The following is a 25418-nucleotide window of genomic DNA, read 5'->3' as shown; positions in this document are numbered from 1 at the left end:
TAAAGTGTTTTTTCCTCTATCCCACAGTTTTTCTCCCTCAGTAGAACTTTCAGAGAAAGTAGCAGGAGAGAAGAACAGTTGCAAACACATTCCTTTTGCAGGAAATACTTCTTTATTTGAAGAGGTATTTAAGTTAAGAAGTACCATTGCACTTTTTCATTTACAGGCTTTTTCAGCTTATATGTTACCAAGATTATTTGTTTTGATTCAGGCCTCATGGCTGTGAACTGCATTCCTTTCAGAATGGCCCAAAATATATTTTGTGTCATGATCTGGCCAAATTGCCACTAATACAGAATTGTGTCTTAAGTGTCCTGTCTCTTGAATGGGGATTTAATGACTTTGCTGCACAGATAAAGGCAGAGCTATATAAGCAATATTCTTTGATATCCAGAGGAAAATGTAGCTCTCTGTCAACTCCTTTCACACTCATAACCTGCATTCCCAAAAAAGAGGCATTCCTCATTCTCTGAAAATTGTGTAGGAAAACATTTGGATGGGGCAGTTTATCCTGCCTGCTCTATGAATATCACTTTAAATTGAAGTACAGTGCCACAGAGATGTTGCTTTTGGCAGAAAGTGCCTGGATTAAGTTGCAAGGCTGTTTCAGTAAATGTTTTTAGGAGCAAGTGTTGTGATTTGCCAGCCTACAGGAATGTATGTTTTTGTTTGCCATTTGAGATGACAGGACTCAGACACAGCTGGTTAAGAGTCATTTAGCACAGTCTTTAGGTCCAGTTTCACTGCTGGGAAACTTTATGGAATTTTGCTGCAAAAGTGACATTTCTGTTTTTGCAAAGGAAGGTGTCAGCTGGAGGATGCACTTTGTCATTATTTATGCTGCTCCACAGGCAAAAGCACACCTGAACTGTGGTGCTTTAGAAGAATCAGGAAAGTACTTAATAAATTATGTAGGAAGTAAGGGAGGGAGAAATTATTTACTGTGTCTTGGGGCCATCTGTTAAGCATTAACCTTTGATAAAGAATATGTTGATCAATGCAGGAGCAGCCACTTTGGCCACATTTGATAATGGTCATTTACTGTGCTCTTTGGCCAACCTGCCACTCACATCCTCAGCATTTTCTCTGTCCCTCTAGTTCAAAATCTGCTTTCTGTAAGCCTGAGCAGACATCCCAGAATGGTCTCCCAGGGAACCTCCATGAGTTCTACCACCTTCTCTTTTCCTCTTACATCCAGCTGAAACACTCCTTGTCCCAGAATTTTTTGGGGTCTCTCACTGTTCTTTATGTGCCACCGTGAGGAGTGTGGTTGTCCAAAAGGTTCCAAGCTGGGAGGAGATCAAAATAACCAGCTTTGTGAGTAAATGAGCATTCAGTGGTGAAACAATTAACATCTGTGAGTAATTGAGTATTCAGTAGTGAAACAATGAGAAAGGTGGCTCCTTTATTCTGCCTTACTCCTTCTGCACAAGGAGTATTTATTCCCTGTTCTCTTCTGTTCCTAGCTGTGGTCCCCCTGCCACCAATCTCTGATTTCATAGGTGTTTCTAATTAGTAGTTTCAAATGAGTTTAGCACAATTCTCCAGCAATGCCAGCTTCTCTCACACCAAAGGAGTTGCCAAAGTAATTACAAAATCAGGAACAGCTTTAAAAGGTTACTGAGTGACAGACTCGGTGGCTGCCATCATGTTATTTACAAAGCTGAAGCATTTAAATTAGCCGTAAGTAATTAAATTAACCATAAGAAATTAAATATTAAGTATTATTATCAAGTAATAATTAAACTTTATTAAGTAGTATTAATTATTACTAAAATATTAAATTTTATTAATTGCATTCTGATTATTTTAATAAATAATATTCAAAATTAATAGTAATTATGTCATGTACAACATACATCATACACTTGTGCAATACAAAAGAATACATGAGCATATCTTTTTTAGTAACCTGTAGCTAGTACAGTTCTTCTGGTATTTAACTTAAAGTGAGGGACTTTGAAATGAGAAAAATGAGTAATATTAAGACCACTTTTTGTTTTTTTCAAAGAGTTTTCAGTTGTTATTTTTTATCAAGAGTTATGTGCTTGTAAATACAGTTTAACAGAAATATTATATAAAACTTTTACTGTGTACAAGCTGGTTAAAGTTATAGTTGTGATTGGCATTTTTCATAGTTGTCATGGTTCTTTTTCAGTAGAAATCTGTGAAATTTATCTCTGTAGACATGCTGGAGAAAGTAGTGTTTACTTAGGATCAGAATTGGTATTTTTGTAATTACTTAAATTATATTTTTGACCGTGTATCAGACTGATTAATGTTACATGAAAATATTTTTCTTAGAATTTTCTAAAGATGCTGTCGAGCAAACTAGCTGTATTTTTCCTTTAGAAATACAACTTGCTTTATATTAAGTGATCTGGTTCATAATGCCTCGTTGCTGTGTCTATAGTGTGTGTTCTTAATGCTAGAAGACATTATTCAAATTACAAACAATGTCCCCAGATAAGGTTTTCAAGCTTCCAAACTGAAGGGAGGGTTGTTCTTAGCTCAGTCACTCTGCACTTTTATTTACACCACAGGGAAAGTGTAAGCCAAAACAATTTTATTCCTTAATTCAAGTGTTTCCAATTTGTCTGTGCTCACAGAATCCCTCGGGCCCTTCCCAAGAGTTGGGTAATCATCATTAATTAGCCTTTTCTAGCACTTGTCCTAATCAGGGGCTGAGATTGAACCAGCACAAAGGGCTGGTGGGAGACCTGAGTGCAGAGATCACCATAAACCTGCCCCCTGTTTCCTGCTCCCTGCTAATTGCTGCTGCCTGCTCTGAACCATTATCTGCTTCATTAATAACCATTGCTCTGTGCTTTTCTGAGTCCATCACAGTCCTTCCCCTGCCCTGAGAATCCTTTTTGCTGGGGTTGATTCCCTCTCAGCTGGATCTGAGTGCTTGCTTAGCACAGGAAATGAGATCTTATCAGCACAGCCTTTTCCAAAGGGAAATTTGCTGCTCAGAAATGCAGCACGCTCAGAAGATACACAGAAAACACTACATAGCAAAAGAAATAAAAGGAAAAATGATTCCATATTATTTGGTATAAAATAGCACTGGCACATTGTGTTAAGTTGTTGATAACCCTTCAGAATAAGGAGATTCAGAGGGAGGGGAAACCATAAATAAAAAGTCCATGCCATGGGATTCAAAACCCCAGTAGTATTTGCTTATGTCCTGTTTCAGTGGAGATGCAGAATACAAAGAATGACAGGAAAAGACAGGCAGTGGTCTCTCATTTATCAGCTGGAGATGGAGAAGTGAAAGTGCAGCAGAACATAAATTTATAGCAGGAAGTTCTTTCATTTCAGTGTGACTGTATATTGAAGCCAAGAGCTTTGGAAGATTCAGAAAGGATTAGAGGTTTATACTGAGGATGAGGACATGCACAGTTACTTTAGATTAGAAGATCCTGGAATATAAGCCATCATGTTCCAGGACATCAGACAACCTATAAAACAATGGGATTTATGAAGAAATTCCCTATGAGCAGCATGCTGTGTTTGTCTCCTCTGAATTATTTGGTTTCTTCCTCTGGAACATCTTGTACTGGGAACTCCAACTCTGATACCAAACTCGTAATTCTTATGTTGCTGGATTTAGGCAAAAGTATTTAACCAATAATTTCTTCCTGCCCAGATGTAATGTGTGTTTTACCACCCAGAAAAGGGCAGATGATGACACTGACAGATCCTTCACTGACTTTGTTGGGACCTAGGATTGCTGGCATTTTGTTGACACACTCTTTTATCTATATTCCTTTCATTGTCTGATATTTCCTTCTAAAGCCGCCTCAGTGCTCTCAGATTATGCGACCACATCCTGCTCCCTTTGTTCCTGCCCTGCACAACTGGCAGAGCCACAGAAGGTGTGGTGGCCAAAACCCACGTGCAGTGTCAGTGACCCAGCAGGTGACCTTGGCTGCAGGCTGGCACCCTGCTCTGCTGCCAAGGGTGACAAAGGGCTGGGCTGGGCACGCCAGAGAGCTCCAAAATCTGCCAGGAAACCAGGGTCCCAAGTGATGCAGGGACAAACTCTGAGCAGCCAAGTTCTCAGCATAGATTTACATATATATATATATGTATATAAATGTAGTTATTTTATATATGTCTGTATCAAGGTTCTCAAGCATGTGTTCTCATCCTTAGATCGTGTACAAGAGGCTAGATGAACACAGGGCTAGAATGCATTGCACAGACAGGAGATTTGGATCAAGGCTCTTGGATCAAGAGCTGTCCCTTGGCTGAGGAGAGCAGCTGCCTTGTGTCACTGTGTGTCACTGTAGCAATGTATCTGAACTTTCAGACTGCAGTGTGCACCAGCCATCCCCCTTGTAACTGTTACCAGAATTTTCTTAGGGCCCTCTAGAATTCATCAAGGTTACTAGGACATAAACTGTGCTAAAATAGTAGAGAAGAAGCTGAGAAACTGAATTCCAAGACCACAAGAAAGAGCAGAGAGCCACTGGGCTGTGACCAGTCCCATCTTCTGTGAGGTGCCTGCAGAACACGTGGACAGGCAAAGGCACTGATAGGAAATGTGTGATCAGTGTGTGCAGCTGGGTTAGTGCATAATGCAAACAATACATGGCTTCTGCTTAATCATAGTGGTCACTTGTCCAGGAGTGCTGAGTTCCCCACGTGTCCCTGTGTGTCACTCTGTGTGTGGTTATTAATTGTTGTGGTGTTGTGAGGGTCCCCAGGACGAGGTGAGAGATGAATCTGACTCCATATTTCTTAGAAGGCTAAAATTCTATTCTATTCTATTCTATTCTATTCTATTCTATTCTATTCTATTCTATTCTATTCTATTCTATTCTATTCTATTCTATTCTATTCTATTCCTGCACTAAAGAAAGAGAAAGGAGACATCAGAAGGCTGGCAAAGAATGATAGTAAAATCCCCTGACAGACCAGAGTCTGACACAGCTGGACTGGGATTGGTCATTAATTAAAAACAATTCACATGGGAGCAATCAAAGATGCACCTGTTGGTAAAGCAGCCTCCAAACCACATTCCAAGCAATCAGATCATTTTTGTTCACATTTCTGAGGGTTCTCAGGAGAAAGGTCCTGGCAAAGGGATTTTTCATAAAATATGGCAGTGACCCTGCTGTGTCCTGCAGCTGCAGATCTGGGACATGGTGGGCTAGGAGAGGTTCAGGGTGTCCCTGTGTGCCACTGTATGTCCCTGTGTGTGACCCTGCTGTGTCCCCCAGCTGCAGATCTGAGACATGGCGGGCCAGGAGCAGTTCAGGGTGTCACTCTGTGTCACTGTGTATCCCTGTGTGTGACCCTGCTGTGTCCCCCAGCTGCAGATCTGGGACACGGCAGGCCAGGAGCGGTTCAGGACCATCACGCAGAGTTATTACCGCAGCGCCAACGGGGCCATCCTGGCCTATGACATCAGCAAGAGGGGCTCCTTCCTGTCCATCCCTCGCTGGATCGAGGATGTCAGGAAGTACGCTGGCTCCAACATCGTGCAGCTGCTCATCGGTGAGTTGGGAACGCCCCTGCTTGTGCAGCGTGGCCTCAGGTTTTGGTTCTGCTTGGATTAAGGTGTGTGCAATAACCTGATTGGAAATTTTACCAAAGGAGCTGGTTCACTGGAGCAGAGGAGTTTTGCTTTGCTTGACTTCTTTGAATCCTTTGCATCTCATTTAATGGAGAACTGGGATGCCCAGGATTTCCCAGTTCTGAAGCACAGCTGCTGTGGAGTCCCTTCCCCTTCCCATCCTAGCAAGCTGATGTGTTTTGGTGAGTTGGAGCACCCACCCACTTGAGCAGACAGGGAATTTTGGAAGGACTTTGGGCAATCAGAGTTTGTCAGTTCTTTGCTAGAAGTTCTGCTTTCCAGCCCAAAAAGTTTTGGGCTGAGTTTTGGACTCAGATGTGGCTCTTGGGGCCTGCAGAGCTGCTAATACAAGAGTCGAACCATTCTGGATTTCCCTAGGAATCAGCAGACAGCTGCTGTTTTCACAGAATGGTTTTAACTTCAATTTCTAGCCTGTTCCCTTCTGTTAGGGTCTACAGGCACCACTCTTTGGTTACTTTTCCTGTTCTTTATGGGTAACAGAGGAATACAGATTGGAAAGGGCTGGGGAGGTTATCCAGTCCAGGCTCCTGCTCACAGAGTCACGCTGGTCAGGGCCTTTTCAGTCACATTTTGAAAACCTACGGAATGGAAATTTTTCAGCTTCCTTGGGCAACCTCCTGCCAAGCCCTTCCTGTGGCACAAACAAGCAGATACAAATCCCTGTGTTGTTCCCTTTCCCTCCAGGAAACAAGTCTGACCTAAGTGACCTTAGAGAGGTTCAGCTGGAGGAAGCGCAGAGCCTGGCTGAACGCTATGACAACATCATCTGTGCCATAGAGACCTCAGCAAAGGACTCCAGCAACGTGGAGGAGGCCTTTGTGAAGATGGCCACCGAGCTGATGATGAGGCATGGAGGGCCCATGTTCAGTGAGAAGAACACTGACAGCATCAAGCTCGACAGCAAAGACGTTGTGGAAGGCTGGGGGTGTGGTTGCTGATAAGAGCTAGCTGATATCCCTAACTTTACTGGAGTTTAGATGGTGCTTCACCCTAATGCTGAGTAGCATGGTAGCCATATTCTCCTCCTCCTCCTCCTCCTGTGAAACCAGCAATTTTGTAGAAGTTAGACACAATCCTGTTTGCTTTAGTGTCTTATTTTTAAAAAGGGACTTTGGAGAGGTGGTCCGTAAAGTCAAACCCTCTGAAAAACCTACTCAACATTTGTCCCCACGGTTTTATTTTCTGTAACCTTCATACGAGTTACAAAAATGGAGGAAATGACTTTGAAGTTGGTGTTTTGGGGTGGGAACACGTTTGGCTGGGGAAGAGACTGATGCAAACCCAAAGGTCTGAGCATTTAGCATGGCACTGTGGCAAAGGAGGTCGCTTTTGGAGCAGGCAGTCTTTACAGTGTCTCTTCAAATGCTCAGCACTCCAGCAGTGACCAGGCAGTTCAGTGTCTGATAATGGTATTTCAAGGGCCAGAAGAGCCAAGATTTTGATTTCAGGACCAAATAGCACTCTATGGATTGCTAGCTGCTGTTGGAGCAGGCCTAGGTGGGGGAGCTTCTCTCAGGTTTTGTCGCCATTTGAAGTTTTAACAGAAAGCAAAACCAGCCTGAGCGCTGTCACTGGAGCAGGGGGGTGATTTAAAGCAGCCTTGAGGAGAGGGAAGATGCATTTCATTGCCTGTTGTTTGCACAGTGGTAGCTCCTCTTTCCGTGTGGAAGCATCACTGAGATTTTGCCCTCAGGTCTCATCATTTCATTCCACAGCTCGAGCCCTGCCCCATGGAAACAGGAGCTGGAGAAAGCTTGACCTGGCTGTAGCCAAGATCTCCTGCCACGTGCCTGATGGTCAAACACAGGGTTCATTCTGTCAGGCATTTGGTGTTACATCACCAGAGTGCATCAGTGGCATAAGTGGATTTGATTTTTTTATTGGTTTTGTTTTTTAAACCATCTCTTTAAATACTGCATGGGCACATAATGGGAAAGAAGACCTCAGAATAGCTGAGAAGTGCATGAGTGCAGAGAGACCAGTGTCTTTTTGAGTGATTCCTTCCCAGCTTTGTACCCAAATGTCCCCCTCTCCCTATCACAAGTTACCACTTGCTTTTCATTTCTCTAGAACTCAGTAGGAAAAATCTTTCATAGTGGATCAAAAGTCTACATAAAATAAAATAAATTTTATAATGCTGTTCTTTCAGATGCAGCTCTGTAGAGTCCCTTGTAGGTGTAGCTGAGGTACTGATGGATTCCTCTGCAGTTTCACTCTCAGGCACCTTACAAAAGTGGATTTGCAAAGAGAGCAGGAGCAGCAATATTTTAAACTCTGCAGAGGTGTTCAGGTATGGCAAGGGAATTTTGCAATCCTGATAATTGGGAGGAGTCACTTTCAAGAAGCACCATTTGAAGGGAATGTCTTGTCTCTTTGAAAAATCCAGGTCAAAAAGGACTTGAATTGTTTTGCTCTGAGGGCTGCACCAGTTCAGTCATCCAACATATCCAGTGTCATGAAAACTAGGAAGATTTAGGAAAGGGCTAATGGATACCAATTTTAATCCTATTCATCTTCCTGTAGCAAATATTGAACCAATCTCTGCTCTTTCTGTTTTTTTTTTAAACTGTGAGGTAGATAACTGAGGAGTCATGTGTGCTTTGTAGCCTGTTTGCTTCTATCTAAGGGGTTAGTTTTTAAATTTTATAGCTGTGAGAATGAAAAGGCCTTAAATTTTTCAACTAGTGTAGTTTTCACAATTCTGGTATTTTCTGCAGAAGGGCAGGCTGAGCTGCAGTACTTGGTAGTGCTTTTGGATGGTTTTCCAGGATATTCCTGCTTCCAAAGACAGTAGGCAATAAATGCCCAGTTAGGCAGTTGGGAGTTTGAAATTGGGAATGGGAATTTTTCAAACCCTGGAGCTGTTGGTGAATTCCCTATGTTCTGCTCTCAGCAGAAACTGTGAAGTCAGTCCAAGCTCAGACTGAGTGCTGGTGGCTGCCTTTGCTGCTGTGAGGCCCTTCAGGCACAGAATATTTGCAGATATTTGATTTTCTGTCATGACCCATTGCAGTTTGTGCCTGCAGGTCGTGGTCCTGCTGGAGCTGGGACCCCCAGATGAGCTCAGCCCCACTTCCTGCAGCATCAGTGCCAAATTTCTGACTGCTGGGAAAAACCCACTTGCATTTGAGAGCAGTATTGCTACTTCTCAGAATGAAATCCATAGTTTACATAGCAACTCATCCTAAAACTGGAACAAGAAGCAAATGAACATAAATCCTGCTTCCAGTGCAGCCAGTGAGTGATTGTGTTTTTACAGTAGATGAAGAACTGAGGAATTAGTGATCCATTTTCTTAATTTTGAGGTTTGTTTAGTGAATAAGTAGAATTACACCAGGCACTACACTTTTCATTACAATTTGCCTGGATTTATCTCTTAAACTGGGCTTGAAGGGTGAGGCTCTGCCTGCAGGTCAGTCTGGTTCAGTCAGAAAATGTGCAATACAGCAGCAGAGATTTGTTTGCTGTACTTCAAATGAAGGCACCAATTCTAATTCGTTTTTAGTTTCCTGCAGAAAACTAAAACCATGGCTTTAAATCAGTTTTGTCTATTAACTGTTGGCTCTTCTGTCTTGTAACAAGTGGAGTACAAGTTTGCATGCCCTCCTAATTGAACAAAAGAAATAGAAGAAGACTTAGTTTATTTTTAATTTTTAAAGAAAGAAGACTTGGTTTATTTTTAATTTTTTTTTTTCAGAAGAAACCCAACAACCTGGTTTCTTTTTTAGATTAGCAGCTGGTGGTGCTTGGGCTGTCAGTAGTTAAAGTTTATTTTCATTACCAAACCCTTCCTTTGTTCACTGCCCACCAGGCTGGGAGCTCCTTGATCAGAAATAAACAGAAAATGTGGAGATTTTCAGTGCTGTGCTGAAGGTTTTATCAAACCTGGGACTCTCACCCAGCCATGGAATTCAGGAATTAGGTTGGTTTAACTCCATTAATCCTATTGAAGCCAAAAGGGTACCTGGGTGGAGAGGGTGAGGAGCAATAAACCTGAGATTTATGGGTAAAAAGCTGAGTTTCACCTCTGAGGGTACAAATGGGCACTGATGTACATCAAGTGAATAATTCAGTAGTGCTTGCTCAGAGTTCACAGCACCAACATTTGCCAGGAAATCTGTTTACTGCCAGTTGAACATTAACAAGGCTATGGTGCAGCAATTGCTTTTAAGCAGATCCCCTTGGCTGATCATGTATTTGCATTAGTATTTATCATTTCTTTTTGGCAGGACCAAAGTGTGCAAAAATATTACAGAAGCACAGGAGGGGGACATTGATCTCTGCCTTGTAGCACTTGGGAGTGGAATGCAGAGGCAGATACTGAAATGAAATCATCAGCAGAATGTGGTTCCCAGGAGCCTTTGTTACCCTTTGTATTGATTTTAAGCTAATTTTATCTCCAGTTTCTCATCCAGTCCATCATCATGGATGGAACTTGTACAAATATTTATAATTACATCAATATAAAACTAAATGTCAGCCCAGAAACCTGCTAATGTTTGCTTTGCAAAGCAAAATTTGAGAAATATGAGAATACTGAAGAACAGAGGAGAAGTCCTGATGATTTTCTTACTCTCACTGTACTGGCAAGCAGGTTTTTCAGGGGGAAAAATTCAAATGAAGCCAAACTAAAACCACTGATAGCTCTCCTGTTAGCTATTGGTGATACATTTCCAAGAACTTCACCAAAAGGGGAACTTTTGCTCCTTTTGGGTGCCTGGGCTGTCATATGTGAAAACAAGGGTTTGGGGGATTGTCCTTTGAACATGGCATGCAAACTTGTCCTGGAAACTTGAAGACATTTTTTAAAAGTGAGCCAGGAGCTGAAAAGGTCCCGACCTTTAAAGGAGCAGAATTCACACAGCCAGAAAGCTGCAGGCAGAGGCCTCCCAACGTCTTCAAAAGCATCTCGGTACCTTTGCAAATAAAGCACAAATCTTGTGTGGAAGTGGTTTTGCACTAAAGGGAAATAATTATCAGAGAAAAAAAAATCATTAATGTGAAAGGCAGAGCATCTTGATTATTCTGCATTTTTCATGTTCATTTCCTAGTTCAATGCTGTGCATAAGTAAGATTTTTTTTCCCTTTATAAATGATATTAAAATAGATAAAGTGTGAAAAGTAGTTTGATACTTGACAAAATAAATGCTTTCTTAGGAGAGTGATAATATTGATGAGGAGAATAACTTTGCTGATGGGGTTTGGTGGTGCAGTGTCAGGGATTCCCCACAGGGTTGTGTTGGAATGATGTGAGACACAAAAACCATTCCCAAAACAGGGGAAGCCAGTGTGGGGACACCAGACCCTGTCCTGCTTGCCAGCAAATACAGGCTGGTACTGAGCAGAAGGTGAATTTAGTTCTTTGTAACTGTTTGTAAAGATTTCTGTTTCAGATTTCTGCTGGGCAGATGTGCTCTGTGCTGTCGGGCAGATTTTCCCTCTCCTGTGCCTCGCTGAGATCTGCCAGGTGAAATCCCACGAGTGCAGAGCAGGGAGCAGCCCAGCCAGTCTGGCTCACACACACCTCTGGGGGGGAAGGAAAAAATCTCTAATTCATATTGAATTCATTCACTGCATTCCAAAATTATTTGAGGGGTTTGGGTGATAACAGTGTTAAAATGGTTCTGCATTTTCTGGGACAAATCTGTTGCTTTTCAAGGTTTCTTCGAGAGATGCAGGCTGTACATTTCTAATCATCAGTAACTGTTTTGCTTTTAAACTTTCTTATCTCAATACTGACTAAATGATTTGGAATTTGAGGAGACAAGGGAGCAAGCTTGCGTACTACAGTAATTTTTTATACTTTACCTTCATCTATTTATGAATTTATTATGAGAAGTATTTTTAAACATGAAACCTGCTTTTGTTGTGAATTTTAGCAAAGTAGTGGATACATTGTACTGTGTATCATTAAAAAAGGTTTAATTAAAGTAAACATTTGGCAATTAATACCTTTTGTTGTTATTTTATGCATGTACCTTGTGGGATATGATCAGAAACAAAATCAATTTTAGGAAATGATGTATTCTATCCTACAGTGATGTATGGTCTACTTTTACCAAGATATGACCTAATGTACTCTTAATTAAACAAATGGTGCTGAACTAACTTCCTCTTACCCTCCAAATGTCCATCAGCTCCAGCAATGCACTTCCAACTGTTCCACTCAGCGAACTCTCCAGCAGAGCTGTGTGGGAGATGAAGAATGAAACCCCAAAAGCTCAGACAACCCTCCCAGTGCTTGCAATTGAGTGTGAACAATGCTGCACCTCCCCAGGGGAATGTTTACATCCTGGACTTGATTGAAGTGCTGTGGATTTAATAAAGCAACACCCCTTTCTCTTTGCTTGGGAGTTGGTGATCCACAGGAGCCAAATATTGAATTTCTTGGTGTGCACTGTCGGCTGCTTCAGTAACAGCCTCAGGTGCCAAAGGGGAGTTGTCAGGCTCTGGAGCTGCCTCCTCAGGGTGCTGCTGCCGCTGGATTTGTCACTGAATTCCCTTTATGGACTCATTTTTACTGTGACTGCCCTGGCAGGGTGTGCTGGAGGGAATTGGTGAGAAATGGAAACAGTGAAGGCATCGCTCAATGAGTAACATCTGCTCCTGGGAGGGACTGACCTGCATTTTCTCATCTTCTGCACATTAAACTGGAGCATCTGTGTGGGCAAAAAACCCAACTTTCCCTTTTAATGGCTTATTATAAGTGCATGTGATTCCCAGAAATGATTTCCCATTTCTGGGAACTCTCCCTGGAATTCTCCAAGACTGAAATAGTTTGGATACGAGAGATCTACACACACTACAACCATTTTTCATTTGCTGTGGTGATCTGACCTTTCGCTATGTACTTCGTACCTGCAAAAAAATAACTGTATTTTTTATAGATTAAGTTCACTGAATATTGTTCTTCTACATCTATGGGCAGAAGGTTAGCTGTTAAACTAGCAGAAAGCATTTTCCCAGATACAATTCCATAAAACAAGACACCAATCCCAAATCCTATAGAAAATCAGATTCTGAGATTCTTACCTGTACACCAGGTGCTGCTTCTGCTTCAGGAACAGATCAATAAATAAAGCAATAAATAAATCAATCACCTGCTGGCTGTTAAACTGCAAGGCATATTTACCATGATCCCAGAACTGAATTCTGAGCTTTGCATAAAAACCAACACAATGCAGGGAGGAGAAGTTTTAGTTAAGACCTGCTGAGTGCCAGGTGGTCTGAATTACACAAATTAAAGCAATCTTTACACAAAGTAAACCCACCATGCTCTTTGGAATATGCACTCATCTGTTTTACTCACAGGAACACTTTGCTGAAACTTGTAAGTGTGCAGCCTGTTTCTGTCAATGTTGGAAACAGGATTTATTTCATCACCCCAGAACTCACCTTGTCCAGACAGAAGAGTTTATTACCACAGGCTGTGTGAGATGTGCTGTGGTATCTGTTAGTCCCCATTTCTGTACAAGTTACAGAGCACACAGGGCACCACTGAGTTCCAGAGAAATTCCTGTAGTAATCCCAGTTTCCCCCCTTTACACTGGTGGAAGGAGATTTCCACCTCTTTTGGCAGCTGCTTTCTGTGTGTAGTTTTATCCAGGTCACTATTTCTAAAATTTCCTTTCTTTTCTTTCCATCTGGTGTTTTTTCAGCATTTTGGCTTTTTCAGGGTCTGCCTCTCACCAGGCTGGAGCTCAGTCCATGGAGCTGGAGAATCTGGAATACCCTGAGCCTTGGAGGGTTTTAGATTTGTGATGTGACAGAGAAAAAGGGACTGTCTTCCTTTTCCACAAACACATTTTATGTTAATGTTTCCATGAGGGATGAGCTCTAAGAGATCCATATACAGTTCTCTCTTGAACCTTTTGAAGTGTTCATGCACATTGTAGAGAAAAAAAGGAGAAACACACAGAACCTTTTCTGTTCTTCAGCAACTCCCAACATTTTTATTCCTTGCTTCACCAATTCTGGTGAAGTTAGAGAGTTTTGCAACATGCTTTAGTACTGAAACAATGTGGCTTTAAATCATCCTGAGCTTACAGAATTACAATCTTTACTTAGATTCAGCGTTCTTTGCAAATACCTTGTATGTGACAGGAAAGTGCTAAAGGAACAGGTGGATATCTGTTCATTGTACCAATAAAAAGGCAAGAATGTGCTGCTGTAAATACTTTTCCAGTGCAGAAGCAGGAAATGAACTGTTCAGGGCAGTGTCCTCCCACTGCACGCAGAGAGACACTGACAGCTACTCAGGAACCACTGCGAGAGAGGAACCAACAATGCTGGCAGGGCAGGGGGATTGCAGGGCTCTGCAAACGGAGGAACACACCACAAAATCTGACTGCAAACGGAGGAACACACCACAAAATCTGCTCTGCAAACGGAGGAACACACCACAAAATCTGACTGCAAACGGAGGAACACACCACAAAATCTGCTCTGCAAACGGAGGAACACACCACAAAATCTGCACTGCAAACAGAGGAACACACCACAAAATCTGACTGCACAGCAGCCCTGGGCTCCCAGAGCAGGGAGGGATTTGGCCAGGAGGTCATTCTGAGAGCCCTGCAGGAACCTGGGAGAATGAACACCCAGGCTGTGTTTGTGCAATTCCTGATTTGAAAAAAAACACCAATCTTAAAAACCTGACTAGTCCCTAATGTGGATTGATCTCTGTGTGTAAGTTGACTTTGGTTTAAAACAATTAATTGGGTTACGTTTTCCAAGCTTATGTGTTATAACAACACAAAAATATTTTCAAAGGCATCTTTGGGATGAAAACTTTAGAAGTATTTTATGAAAATAATAAAAAAATAAATTACTTTTTCTTTTTAAACTAACAGCTATAAAATCCACGAACCAAACAACATATAACATCGACATGAGATGAACTATATTACACTAAAGGCCAGTTAATTACCACAGTGGTCTGAGGCTTCAAGTAAATTAGGAGGCACTTTTTGGCTGAGCAGTAGTCACTGATTCACTGTAAAGTCCCAACTCACAGAAACACAGGAAACAAAACTGCTAAAGCTTTCTAAGGTTCAAAATTCAAAAAAGGGGAGGAGGAAAGGGAAAGGGAAAGGGAAGGGGAAGGGGAAGGGGAAGGGGAAGGGGAAGGGGAAGGGGAAGGGGAAGGGGAAGGGGAAGGGGAAGGGGAAGGGGAAGGGAAGGGAATGCACATAGAAAGGCAAAGAGCAAAAAGGCCACAGAGGGCACCCGGGTCTGCTGCTTCCCTTCCCGGACTATGGAGTTCCAACACAATTAAGGCTTCACACAGCAGAGGAGCAATAAAACTCCAGGGACATGGGAGAATGGGCAGCAGGAAAGGAAAAGCAGCAGCAGGTCAGATGAGAGCAAGTCCAAAGTGGAACAGGTTGAACTCCACCCTGATTGAAGGGAGCATTCAGTACTTGCAGAATTCCAGGCATTAATACTTGTTGTGCTCTGTACAGCCCACGTGGAATGGACAGAGTGACCCCAGCACCACAATCTGGTATCCTCAAGATCATCAACACCTAAAAGCTAAATCTTCCAGCAAACAAAAGGAGGTGATGTTATGGAGGGATTTAAGTACCAGTACATGAATAGTTTACTATGAAATATTGCTGTTAAAGTCCCTAACATAACAAAGAGGAAGACAGTAAGGGGTAACTCCAGCCATAAATTACATATTTAGAAGCAGTATAAAAAGCATTATTGATATTCAATATAATTAAACACACACATGTACTACTAATAACCATACCTAATTGTATTGATTCAGAGGTTAAAAAATTTGGAAGGCAGCACTTTGTGGCACCCCTGTAAAGCACAGTGTGTTTGGGCAAGAAAAGCACAGCACTGAGTGGTCCTTAAGAAATCCCCTCACCTCAACGAGGTGCAAAGTTCTCCAGCTGGAAGACCAGGTCCACAGCAGCATCCACATCGGGCACAATGTGGTCTGGCTCCACCAGGGCGGGGTCGAAGCTGAAATCCCTGTGCCCGTGGAACACGTTCTCAGCCACGCTGTCCCTGCTGGGCACGGCCCCCTCGCTCTGGGGGTCGTACACCCCTGTGCACACCAGCACGGAGCTGCAGCGGGCAGCGGCTGCGGGGGCCAGCTCCGTGTCCCAGCCGAGGCCAGGCTGGAGGTGCTGGGGAAGCTGGGCAGGGGCTGTTCCTGCAGCAGCCTTGGCCTGCAGCCGGGCTCTGGGGCAGCTCTGCTGCAGGTAGCGGTTGTACAGGTTGGCTCCGTACACATCCGTCATCACGTTGTCCCTGCAAAGCACAAACTCGGTCAGCGCCTCAGCTGCAGCTGCCAAAGGCATTCTTGCATTGCGTCATTTTGAAATAGAGGTTGTTGTATTGCACTAAATAGTTTATTTGGTTGTTGTTTGGCACTGGGTGATGGGAAGTTTGTACTGAGTATGTTATGTCACGTAGGTTGTGATTTCCCTTATCCCATCACATGGTCTTTCCCCCTCCCCTCACTCCTCCTCCATGGGACCCCATTGACTGCAGTCCTCTTCCCCCACCCCATTCCCTCGGGTTTAAAGGTTCCCTGCAAGAAAGCAACGCTCTCTTTTCCACCTGGGAGGTCCCCAGAGTCTGAGGTGTCCCTTCCCAAGCCAATGAACAGGACACTCATTCCCACATGCAGAAGAGCGTTTCTCATCTTTTGCTTTGGTCCATGTCAGACCGTGTGGACCAGGGTCCATAGCCAGCCTGGGGTGGACTCAAACAACAGCCCCAGAGACACGGGTCTTACAAGAGATTTTTGGAGTTCACTTGAGTTAGCAATATGAATGAAGCATTTTAATTTTAGCTTGTAGAACTATGCGTTGAATTTTAACATTTTATTTAAGAAGCCTCTGCCATGATACAAAGGGCATAGGAAAATGCAAATTTCTGAAGCTTCTTGCATCAAGAACAATACCAGGAGAAGACCAAGAGATGCAAGAAACCCAGATAAAGGGGCTCCTCTGTCTCCAAGGTGATCAAGGCCGACAGACGTACTCAGATAAGCACCAAGGTGTAGGGGGATACAGGATGGGTGAGTGAAGGTCGTACAGAATATAATCTTATCCCCTAAAGAGTTACAGCTGAACCAATTACTAAAGATCAGGAGCAGGCCTGATGCTAACAGGCCACAGCTGTAGCCAATAAGAACAGTGTCATAAAAGAGGGGATTGGTGAGAACTGGAATCAGTGGCTGCTGTGAGGACAAGGGAGAGGCAGTGCCTGGAGGAGCTGCCGATGAGAAATACCGAGGCGGTACAAAACTCTAGCAATATGGGACCCTTGCAATGTAATGGCAATAGAACTCTTGCACTAGAATGACAACACCAAGGGACCAAAATACATGTGCAAAGGAGAAAAGTTCCAAAGTTCAGTCATGAGGAAGACCACAGTCTTTGGCCTCAGAGATCACCGGTAGACCCCCGTGTGAACACCACAGCAAACAATGCGTGCCCAGAAGGACCTGGATCTGATTACCATGTGAGGCGAGAACAGGAGGGGCCAGGGTTTGAATATGCATGGCAAGGTTGTGCAATGTAATGAACATGGAACATCTTTGAGAATGAAGATGTGGGTCAGACCGAGGCTCAGGGCACAAGCTTTCACGAGAGCTATCTCGCTTGTGCTGGCTGCTGACAATACATTTCCACTTCATAACTACATCAGACTGTGGAGTCTAATTATTCTGTGTATTCTTCAATTTCATCTAACACTTTACTGTGTACTTTACACCACTGTGTGTGGAATCAGACAGACAGGGAGAAGTCCAACCCCTCAGCTATTTTATTGCACCGTTTTCATGAATCACTCTCCATTCTGGGGCAAAGGGAGAGAAAATCAAGGTATGAGCAGCCCATGAATGAGCTTATTATATTGCCAAACATCTTGGAGACTCTGAAACAGTCTTTTATACAATGCAGCTTTATCCTTATCTCTGAAAAGGATTCTGTGATGTGGCAGCACATGCAGTAGCATATGACCAACCTAAATGACCTCAGAGATCAAGTCCAGCTCTGCAGTCTCTAACTGTCCTTTGCTCAGAGGGAGTTGGTGTTACACCACTAAACCTAACAGAATAAACACCCAGGCAAACCCTGTGTTAGATTCACACAGCCTATTTCAGAAAAAAAAACTAAATAAAAAATCAGGAGAAATCTTAGTTGCACATAAAACACTTTTTGTGCTCCTGCAGAAATTACACGTAAAAAGAGCAAAGCATCATTAATTTTTAAGATAAGAAATGTCATGAAAGATACACCATAGCACCAAGAAAGTTAGATGGTCTTAATAGCAGGAGAAACAAGCTGGTAAGGGTTATGTGTTTTTCTTGGCTGGCATTTACACTGTGAGTAATTTCCTGGTGTATTTGTCAGGCTCAGCACACCTGACCCCACAGCACAGAGGGTTCCTGCTGCACCTGTGGGGCTCAGCACACCTTACCCCACAGCATAGAGGGTCTGGATGGGCTGCTCCCAGCTCCTCTGCAGGGCCTGGGCCCGGATCAGGTGCTCTGCATACTGGTATGTCAGCCTGCTGGGTTTGCCCATCAGCGCCTCGTACTTCAGGTCTCTGCCAGTGATCTTCTTGTAAATGTTTTCCAAACAGACCATGAATGTTCCGTGCCCAAACCTACAGAGATATAGAAACAAACCATGAATGTTGTGTGTGCAAACCTACACAGATAAAAAACCAGACCATGAATGCAACCAGGAACGTTCCATGCCCAAATCTACACAGATATAAATCCAAACCATGAATGTTGTGTGTCCAAACCTACACAGATAAAAAACCAAACTATGAATGTAACCATGAATGTTCCATGCCCAAACCTACAGAGGTATAAAACCAAACCATGAACATTCTGTGTCCAAACCTACACAGATAAAAAACCAAACCATGAATGCAACCAGGAACGTTCCATGCCCAAACCTACACGGATGTAAAACCAAACCATGAACGTTCTGTGCCCAAACCTACACAAATATAAATCCAGACCATGAATGTTTTGTGTCCAAACCTACACAGATAAAAAAAACAGACCATGAACGTTCCATCCTCAAACCTACAGCGATGTAAATCCAAACCATGAATATTCTGTGTTCAAACCTAGACAGATAAAAAACCAAACCATGAATGTTTTGTGACTAAACCTACAGAGATATAAAACCAAACCATGAATGTTCCATCCCCAAACCTACACAAATATAAATCTAAACCATGAACATTCTGTGTCCAAACCTACACAGATATAAATCCAAACCACGAATGTTTTGTGTCCAAACCTACACAGATACAAATCAAATCCATCAATGTTCCATCCCCAAACCTACACAGGTGTAATACCAAATCAAATTACATTAAGCACAGATTTAAAACATCAAACTAGGCTTTTTTATTTCATTATTTTTTAGGAATAAATCGTGTCCTGCAACTACCAAATTCTGCTCAGCACTCAATATTTCTGCAGCTGGTTCACTGAAAATTTGGTGCTGATTAGCTGAACAACTGACACCACAATAAACCCACATTACTGGGATGGCACAACAGATTTATCTAATTTTAAAATTGCTCACTGGAGGTATCCTGGCTGCCTCAGTGCAGCCTGAAGCCATCACACAGATCTCTTTTCCAGTGTGTTAATTAGAGATGGCCTCTGCTTCCAAAGACTGGCATCTGAGCAGATCTTTGACCCAGGACTGAGGCAGCAACCAAGTCACAGTAAGAAATTTCTATTTCAAATTACAGACGGAGGGGAAGGGAGGGGAAACAAACCTATTAAAGAAGTACCTTCTATTGACAGCCAAATCAAACAAAACCTCTCTAAGAGGTCCTGGCACCTTGTTCTGTGTGTTCTGCTTGGTTTTCCTTGTGTTCCCTAAAGAGCTCACTCATTGTCCTCAGTTCAGAACCACTCACTGCTTTCAACCAGCAGGGTCAGCATTTACCCTACCAGGAAAAGAGAAATACCAAAGAGGGACCTAATGAAATGAAACAATGGCCTTGATAATTTTTTCATTTTTGCCTTTGAACCGAGGCTCTGAGGCCCTCAGGAAAAAACCTCTCTTTCTCCATTGTTCTGGGACTGAGGAAACAAAAGGTTTAGAGCTTAAAAGCAGCTTTTCTCTTGAGAAGTGATTTCCTGGATGCAATAATGCAGCCAGCAGCATTAGCTGAAAGTGCATTAGAGATGCTGCACTCAAAGCCAAGCCACCAAGCCTTCTGTATTCAAGGGCTGGCTCTGAATCCTGCTGGAAAAACCCCAAATAAATGCCAGTGGCACGAACAAAGCACTCACCTTGGGGACTGTGCCTCAGCCACCCACATCAGGTCCATGTTGCAGGCCAGCACAGGGATGTGAGGGTAGCTCTCCTGCCCGTAGGGATTGCCAGGATAGCCACTGGTCAGCAGAACATCGATGATCAGCTGCAGGCTGGTCTCCCATCTCACCGGCTCCCCAAACAGCACCACAGCTGGCAGAAGCACAGGCACACAACAGCCATGGAATTGTTAACAGGGCACTGAAAACTTGGCCTAAAGAGACTGAACAAGCCACTTAAAATAACCAGGAACTGATCAAACACTCACATTAATTTAGGGGCTTAATATATCACATGCACATCCAGTCAGAGAAATCTCAGAAGTAACAAGATTTTACCCACTGTAAAATCTACAGGTTTAGGAATTTTATTTTACAGGTGTAGTTTCTCCAGAAATTACAATATTAACTTCTAAATTGTATTTCTAAGTCTCCCATAACTTATGAGGTCCCTGTTTACACACAGTATTTAAATACAACACCAGAGATGTTGATTTGTTCACCTCAGAACACAATTCGGATGTTGTTTTTGAAAATTGCTTTGATCTCCAGCAATAATCTGACATGGATATTTTTAAATCCTAAGGTCCAATTTCTACTTTCCTGTAGTTCAGATGAGAGGAGAGTGAACACAACACCTTTCTCATACTACAGCTGATCCTGACTACTTGTAAGAACAAGATTAATTATTTCTGAATAATGAACATCAGCTCATTATGAAAGGAGAGCAACAATAATCTGTTAAAGGCAGATGAAAAGGAAAGGAGACCTCATATACCCTTCAAACTTCAAAAGCCAGTGGCTGAAAACTGCACACATTAAAAAACAGCTTTACAACACGTGATGCTTTCAAACAAATGACAGATGTCATTAACAAGGAAATTTTAGGATTGTCTCAGACAAATTTTGAAAGTGCCCAGCAATCTAAAAAATAATTTCTGATAATAGAATAGAATAGAATAGAATAGAATAGAATAGAATAGAACGGAATGGAATAGAATAATTTATTAATGGATAGATTCAAGTTAAATAAGGATAACTGACCCTCAATCTTGGGAAGCTCCACAGCAGACGGGGACTGCAATAAGAAAAAAGTGAAAGTTTTCTACAAGATGAAACATCTATTTTTAACAGAATAAATTCCAGCTCAGCTCCCACAGCTGCCTCCCGCCCCTCCAATAGGAAATGCACTCTACATTGATATATTCCTGATGCCAGCTCACTCAGAAACTTGTGTTTCCTCTCTGAGGTGACACCTCTGGCACAGGGACTGCAGTGACTGTGCTCTACCTGCTCCTGCCTCCTGCTTCTCCTCAGCTGCTCTGGAGCTTTTTAACTCCAGCTGTGAAAATTACTTGTGTTGTGATTTCAGTTGTTTAAATTACTTGTTTAATTAGTTGTTTTAACTACTTGTGTAGGAAAGTATGGATGTTTATTTTACCACAGGAGTAAGAGGCCTCCAGCAGTACCAGGACATTTGAAAAACAGATTTTGAGATGTTTTTCTTTAACACTTCTAACAAAGAATGCACTGTATAACATGTAATATATTTGCTGAACAATTAAGAGTCTGCACTTCATTATTTGCTCTGTGTGGTGACAAACACTTTAGCAGGTTCTTGACCTTCCCACAGCTGAGCTATGATCCTGTGAGCCACAGAGAATGTCCTTATTGCAAGTGAGGAAATCCACTCTGCAGGCTGGCCCTGAGCATGTACAGCACACCCAGATATATTCACTTCTGCTTTAATTCTGCACAATCCAGCTGGAACCACTGTACCCACTGCTGACATTTAAATTGTGATGTTAACAGCAAACGGAGTCCTTTGAGGGAAAATTGTTTCTCTTCAAAGCTTTCATTTGCAATCAAAGCAACCTCATGGGTCAGGAACAATAGCAACACAATCATTTATTCAGGGAAAAGCTTATGTGATCTTCCACGCCTTCTGAGGAAGCTGATCAGCTTTCCAAGGCAGATTTTGCATTAGGTACCTGTATTAGATTGTGAGTTTTCCCACAACAGCAGGCTATAAAATCAAAGGCTGGGTTAAAGAATTACTACTGAGAGAAGAGAGTTGTTCTTGAGAATGTTGTAATAAAACAAATAAGGAAGCAGAAAAGTCAAAACACAATGTAAGAAGAGCAGCATTAGCTTGGTAGCCAAATATTGATCCCTGTTGTAGGATGTCATGCAAGGAGCAGAGAGGTTTGAAACACAAACGTCACTCACCAGGACATTGGGTCTTCTGTCATGGTCAACTGCATCGAGCAGAGGGCGTTTCTCCCGCAGGGTGTCAATGGTGATGGGCTGGCAGAAGCCAAGGCTGGGGCAGCCAGCTAAGGACACACAGCTGCTCACAGGGAGAGGTTTTCTGACTGCTCATTCCACTTTAACCATTTAGAGGTACTCAACTGACAAATTAGTTAGCAATGAAAGCAACATCAAAGACAGATTTTCCTTCTGTGAGGCAAAAAGCTGATCTGATAAATAAGAGACTAAAATTCTTCTGTTTTGTTTTCAGTCCTCTCCTCTCTGAGCCAAGCCTAATGAATTTTGAATTTAGAAATGCATTTCCTAAGAGACAGTACCTTCAATACCTTTTTCTCAGTTTTGTACTTCAAACAGAGTATACTTATACTCTATACTTATGCTTAAAAGTTGTATATACATTTTTACAACTTATGATTTACACTGACTTCAATGAAAATCCCACTGAAGGAAGAAGTGCAGAAGGGACTTAATGGAAGCCTGAGCAAAGCTTATGCAAAAGTTAAGGTTATTAAGTTACAGTTTGAAATTTTGAAACCACCATGATATCAATATAATTCAAGTTCTTTGGGCACTTGGTATAAAACCACATTCAAAACATAAATTTGGCACCATACTAGGAACTATCATTACTATTTATTACTGCATTTGTAGGGTTAAAATATTTGATTTTCACTTCATCCATAGGCTCCCCTGAACCTGATTAAGGAAAACACATTGGCACAAAGTTGTTGGCTTTTTTAAACTCTTTTTTTAAAGATACTCTCGAGCAATATCAAGAAGGGGTCCTTGTCCAGATACCAGGACACATTTTTTATGATAACGCTTGAACATCCGCAGAGGACTGTGGGACATCATCACTTGATCTTGGGAAATCTGTTTGGGATTTAAAAACAAAAGGACTCTGTTGTATTCCAGAGAAGTTGTTCATACATAGATTCAATTAACAGATGTGACAGATTCCAGGAATTACATAACAATCAGCATTTTCTCCTTTCACAAATGATGTATTGATAATATGCCAGAGAAAAAATACCTTACTGACAAGTTATCACACATCCCCCTTTCAGCTCCCAACTCTATTCAACATGAGCAAGCCTTTCTCTCCTGGTTTGATAAAATCACCAAGGGAAGGAGAATCAGAACCGGTTCCAATTGTGGGCCCTTTGCTAAACTGCAGCTGTGATTTAATTGTACCAGATTACCACCTTCTTTTAGCTTACACATCCCCACCCCTTCAACAGGACAGGTAGCAACCAGCCAGACTATTATTGTGGAAAGATGCTCCTGTGAATCATTACTTACCATCTTTCCCAATAAATACATTTACCCTTACTATTGGAAAAACCAGTGCCTTTACCAGTTAGGTTTGGACAGCACTTTTGACTTTCAGCAAAGCACATCAGGGGGCTTTAAGGGAAAAGCAGCCCTGATGAGCTGAGCAGCATTTAATGGAAAATAACACATCTGACATGCAATTTAACATGCAATAAATGGCACTGAGGTGACTCACTGGAACCCCCAGCAGGTGGGACAGCTGCTCAGCCTTCTTCTGGCGCAGGCAGTTCCCAGCGTTGGTGACAAAGACCACGGGCACCAGGAACTGTCCCTGAGGGTTCACCAGCTTGCCAAAGGCTGCTCTGGCAGCAGGGATGGGGGTCCTGCCTCGCACCAGCACCCCATCGATGTCGAACAGGAACCCAAAGGACGGCAGCACGCGGGGCTGGGAGGAGGGGTGAAATCAGAGGGTACGTTAGTTATGCATGTCCTTACATATTACATCCAATATTACATATTGCGTTAAATATTACATATTGCATTCAATATTACATGTTTAATAGAGTTTACAGCAGCTACAGCCCCCTGAGAACAGACACCTCCAGTGAGAGCAGGGGAGCTATAACCCTGCACATCTTATTGTGCCTTACAGGCACATCTTCATGCTAAAAACGTGTTGACACAAGCAGCACCACAACTCCCTCTGCCTTCTGCATACACACTCATGAGAGCTATTTTGCCTTACAAATAGTTCCAGATTGTTTCAGAGGATAGGGAAAAATTAACTTAAACTGATGCCAAGAGGTACAAAATACATGCTGCTGTGCCAGTGAGTCACACTCTAATGGCTTAACCCCCACAGGATACTAACAAACTATGCAAAAGTAAATTTTTCAGCAGTAGGCAGGTCTTGGGCAAAAGTACCACAAGTATTGTACTTGGCTGCTCCCTTCCAAGGTGTTTGTGGTAAGCCCGGGTTAGTAACATCAACACTGGAAATATATTGCATTCCCATTAATTTAAATTAGGCTGGGGTTTTGTCTTCACATGCAAGAACTCCCCCTGAAGCCTCATCTTCTCTCCTCTGTAGAACCATCACCCTTTAAAGAACAAAACCCCTGAAATCCTGGTCTCCACATAGCCTGCACCCGTTTCAGGAAAGCTAGGTCAGAAATATCCCAACTGCTGCAGAGATGCTGCTAAAGGCTCGCTAATAAATGCAGAGCAGTCTTCCCAGGCTCTGTGAATGGGTACCAGAAACTGCTGAAACTACAGCGGCATTGGAATAATTTTGTAGCAGATGCGATCCTTTACGTTAATTTTGCGACATATGAATAACAGATGTATAGATAACAGGTTACTAATGGGAATTTTACAGTGAGTAACACTAGCAGGAAGAAAAAGAAAGGGGGGAAAAGCAATAAGGAAAGAAGTGAACATATATATATATGATAGATATCATGACAGATAGAGGTACTGAAGTCAGCAGCTTTGTTTCCCTTTTGGCCCTAAAGGAATTGTTGGTGGCAGGAGTGCTGTGCCGCGGACAGAGCCGGCAGCGGTCGGAAGGAGTTTCCCTGGTTCGCTCTGTAAGAGCGGAGCACACACAGCCCCGGGACAGGAGCTGCGGCCGGCAGCGCCCGGGAAATCCATCCCGGAGTCGCGGGGAAGCGAGGATACCCCGGGCATCCCCGGCTGCGCTCCGCCGCGCCCCGCGCCCCTTTCGCTTTCGGTGCGCCCGGCCCGCCCGCCCCGGGCCCCGGCCCCGCTCACCGCGCTGTGCCCGCTCCGCCCGGCCGGGGGCCCGCGCATCCCCTCCCCGCGGGGCGCCGGCGGCCGCGCCGGGCGGGCGGCCCCGAGCAGGGCGCGCAGCGGCGGCAGCGCCCGGCGCATGGCGAGCGAGTGCGGGGCCGGCACCGCCCGCCCGGCCCGCGTCAC

The 25418-nt window shown here is 43.1% G+C and overlaps 2 protein-coding genes across 3 annotated transcripts in view; one reads left to right on the top strand and one right to left on the bottom strand.

The window, feature by feature from the left end:
* RAB43 (RAB43, member RAS oncogene family) overlaps positions 1 to 11557 on the top strand; it is a 14622-nt gene extending 3065 nt beyond the window's left edge. The window contains exons 2-3 of one of the 2 annotated variants that reach the window (XM_074550161.1): positions 5331 to 5508; positions 6293 to 11557. In XM_074550161.1, the coding sequence (XP_074406262.1) occupies positions 5331 to 5508; positions 6293 to 6546 (432 nt within the window). In that variant the 3' untranslated portion in view covers positions 6547 to 11557. Of the gene's footprint in view, positions 1 to 5324; positions 5509 to 6292 lie in introns of both variants that reach the window. The other variant, XM_074550160.1, reaches the window with a different exon arrangement.
* LOC102067935 (haloacid dehalogenase-like hydrolase domain-containing 5) lies at positions 9842 to 25418 on the bottom strand. The gene is made up of 8 exons (XM_074550158.1): positions 25254 to 25418; positions 23716 to 23925; positions 22966 to 23078; positions 22164 to 22257; positions 20979 to 21012; positions 19914 to 20088; positions 18059 to 18247; positions 9842 to 15877 (listed from the first exon to the last, which is right to left on the bottom strand). Exons 1-8 carry the CDS (start codon positions 25371 to 25373, stop codon positions 15490 to 15492), a joined length of 1323 nt encoding a protein of 440 aa, XP_074406259.1. The 5' UTR covers positions 25374 to 25418; the 3' UTR covers positions 9842 to 15489.

This window comes from Zonotrichia albicollis, chromosome 12 (assembly GCF_047830755.1).
Source record: "Zonotrichia albicollis isolate bZonAlb1 chromosome 12, bZonAlb1.hap1, whole genome shotgun sequence".
Lineage (NCBI taxonomy): Eukaryota > Metazoa > Chordata > Aves > Passeriformes > Passerellidae > Zonotrichia > Zonotrichia albicollis.
The sequence above is the reverse complement of the archived record's forward strand: the minus strand, read 5'-3'. Positions and strand labels throughout refer to the sequence as shown.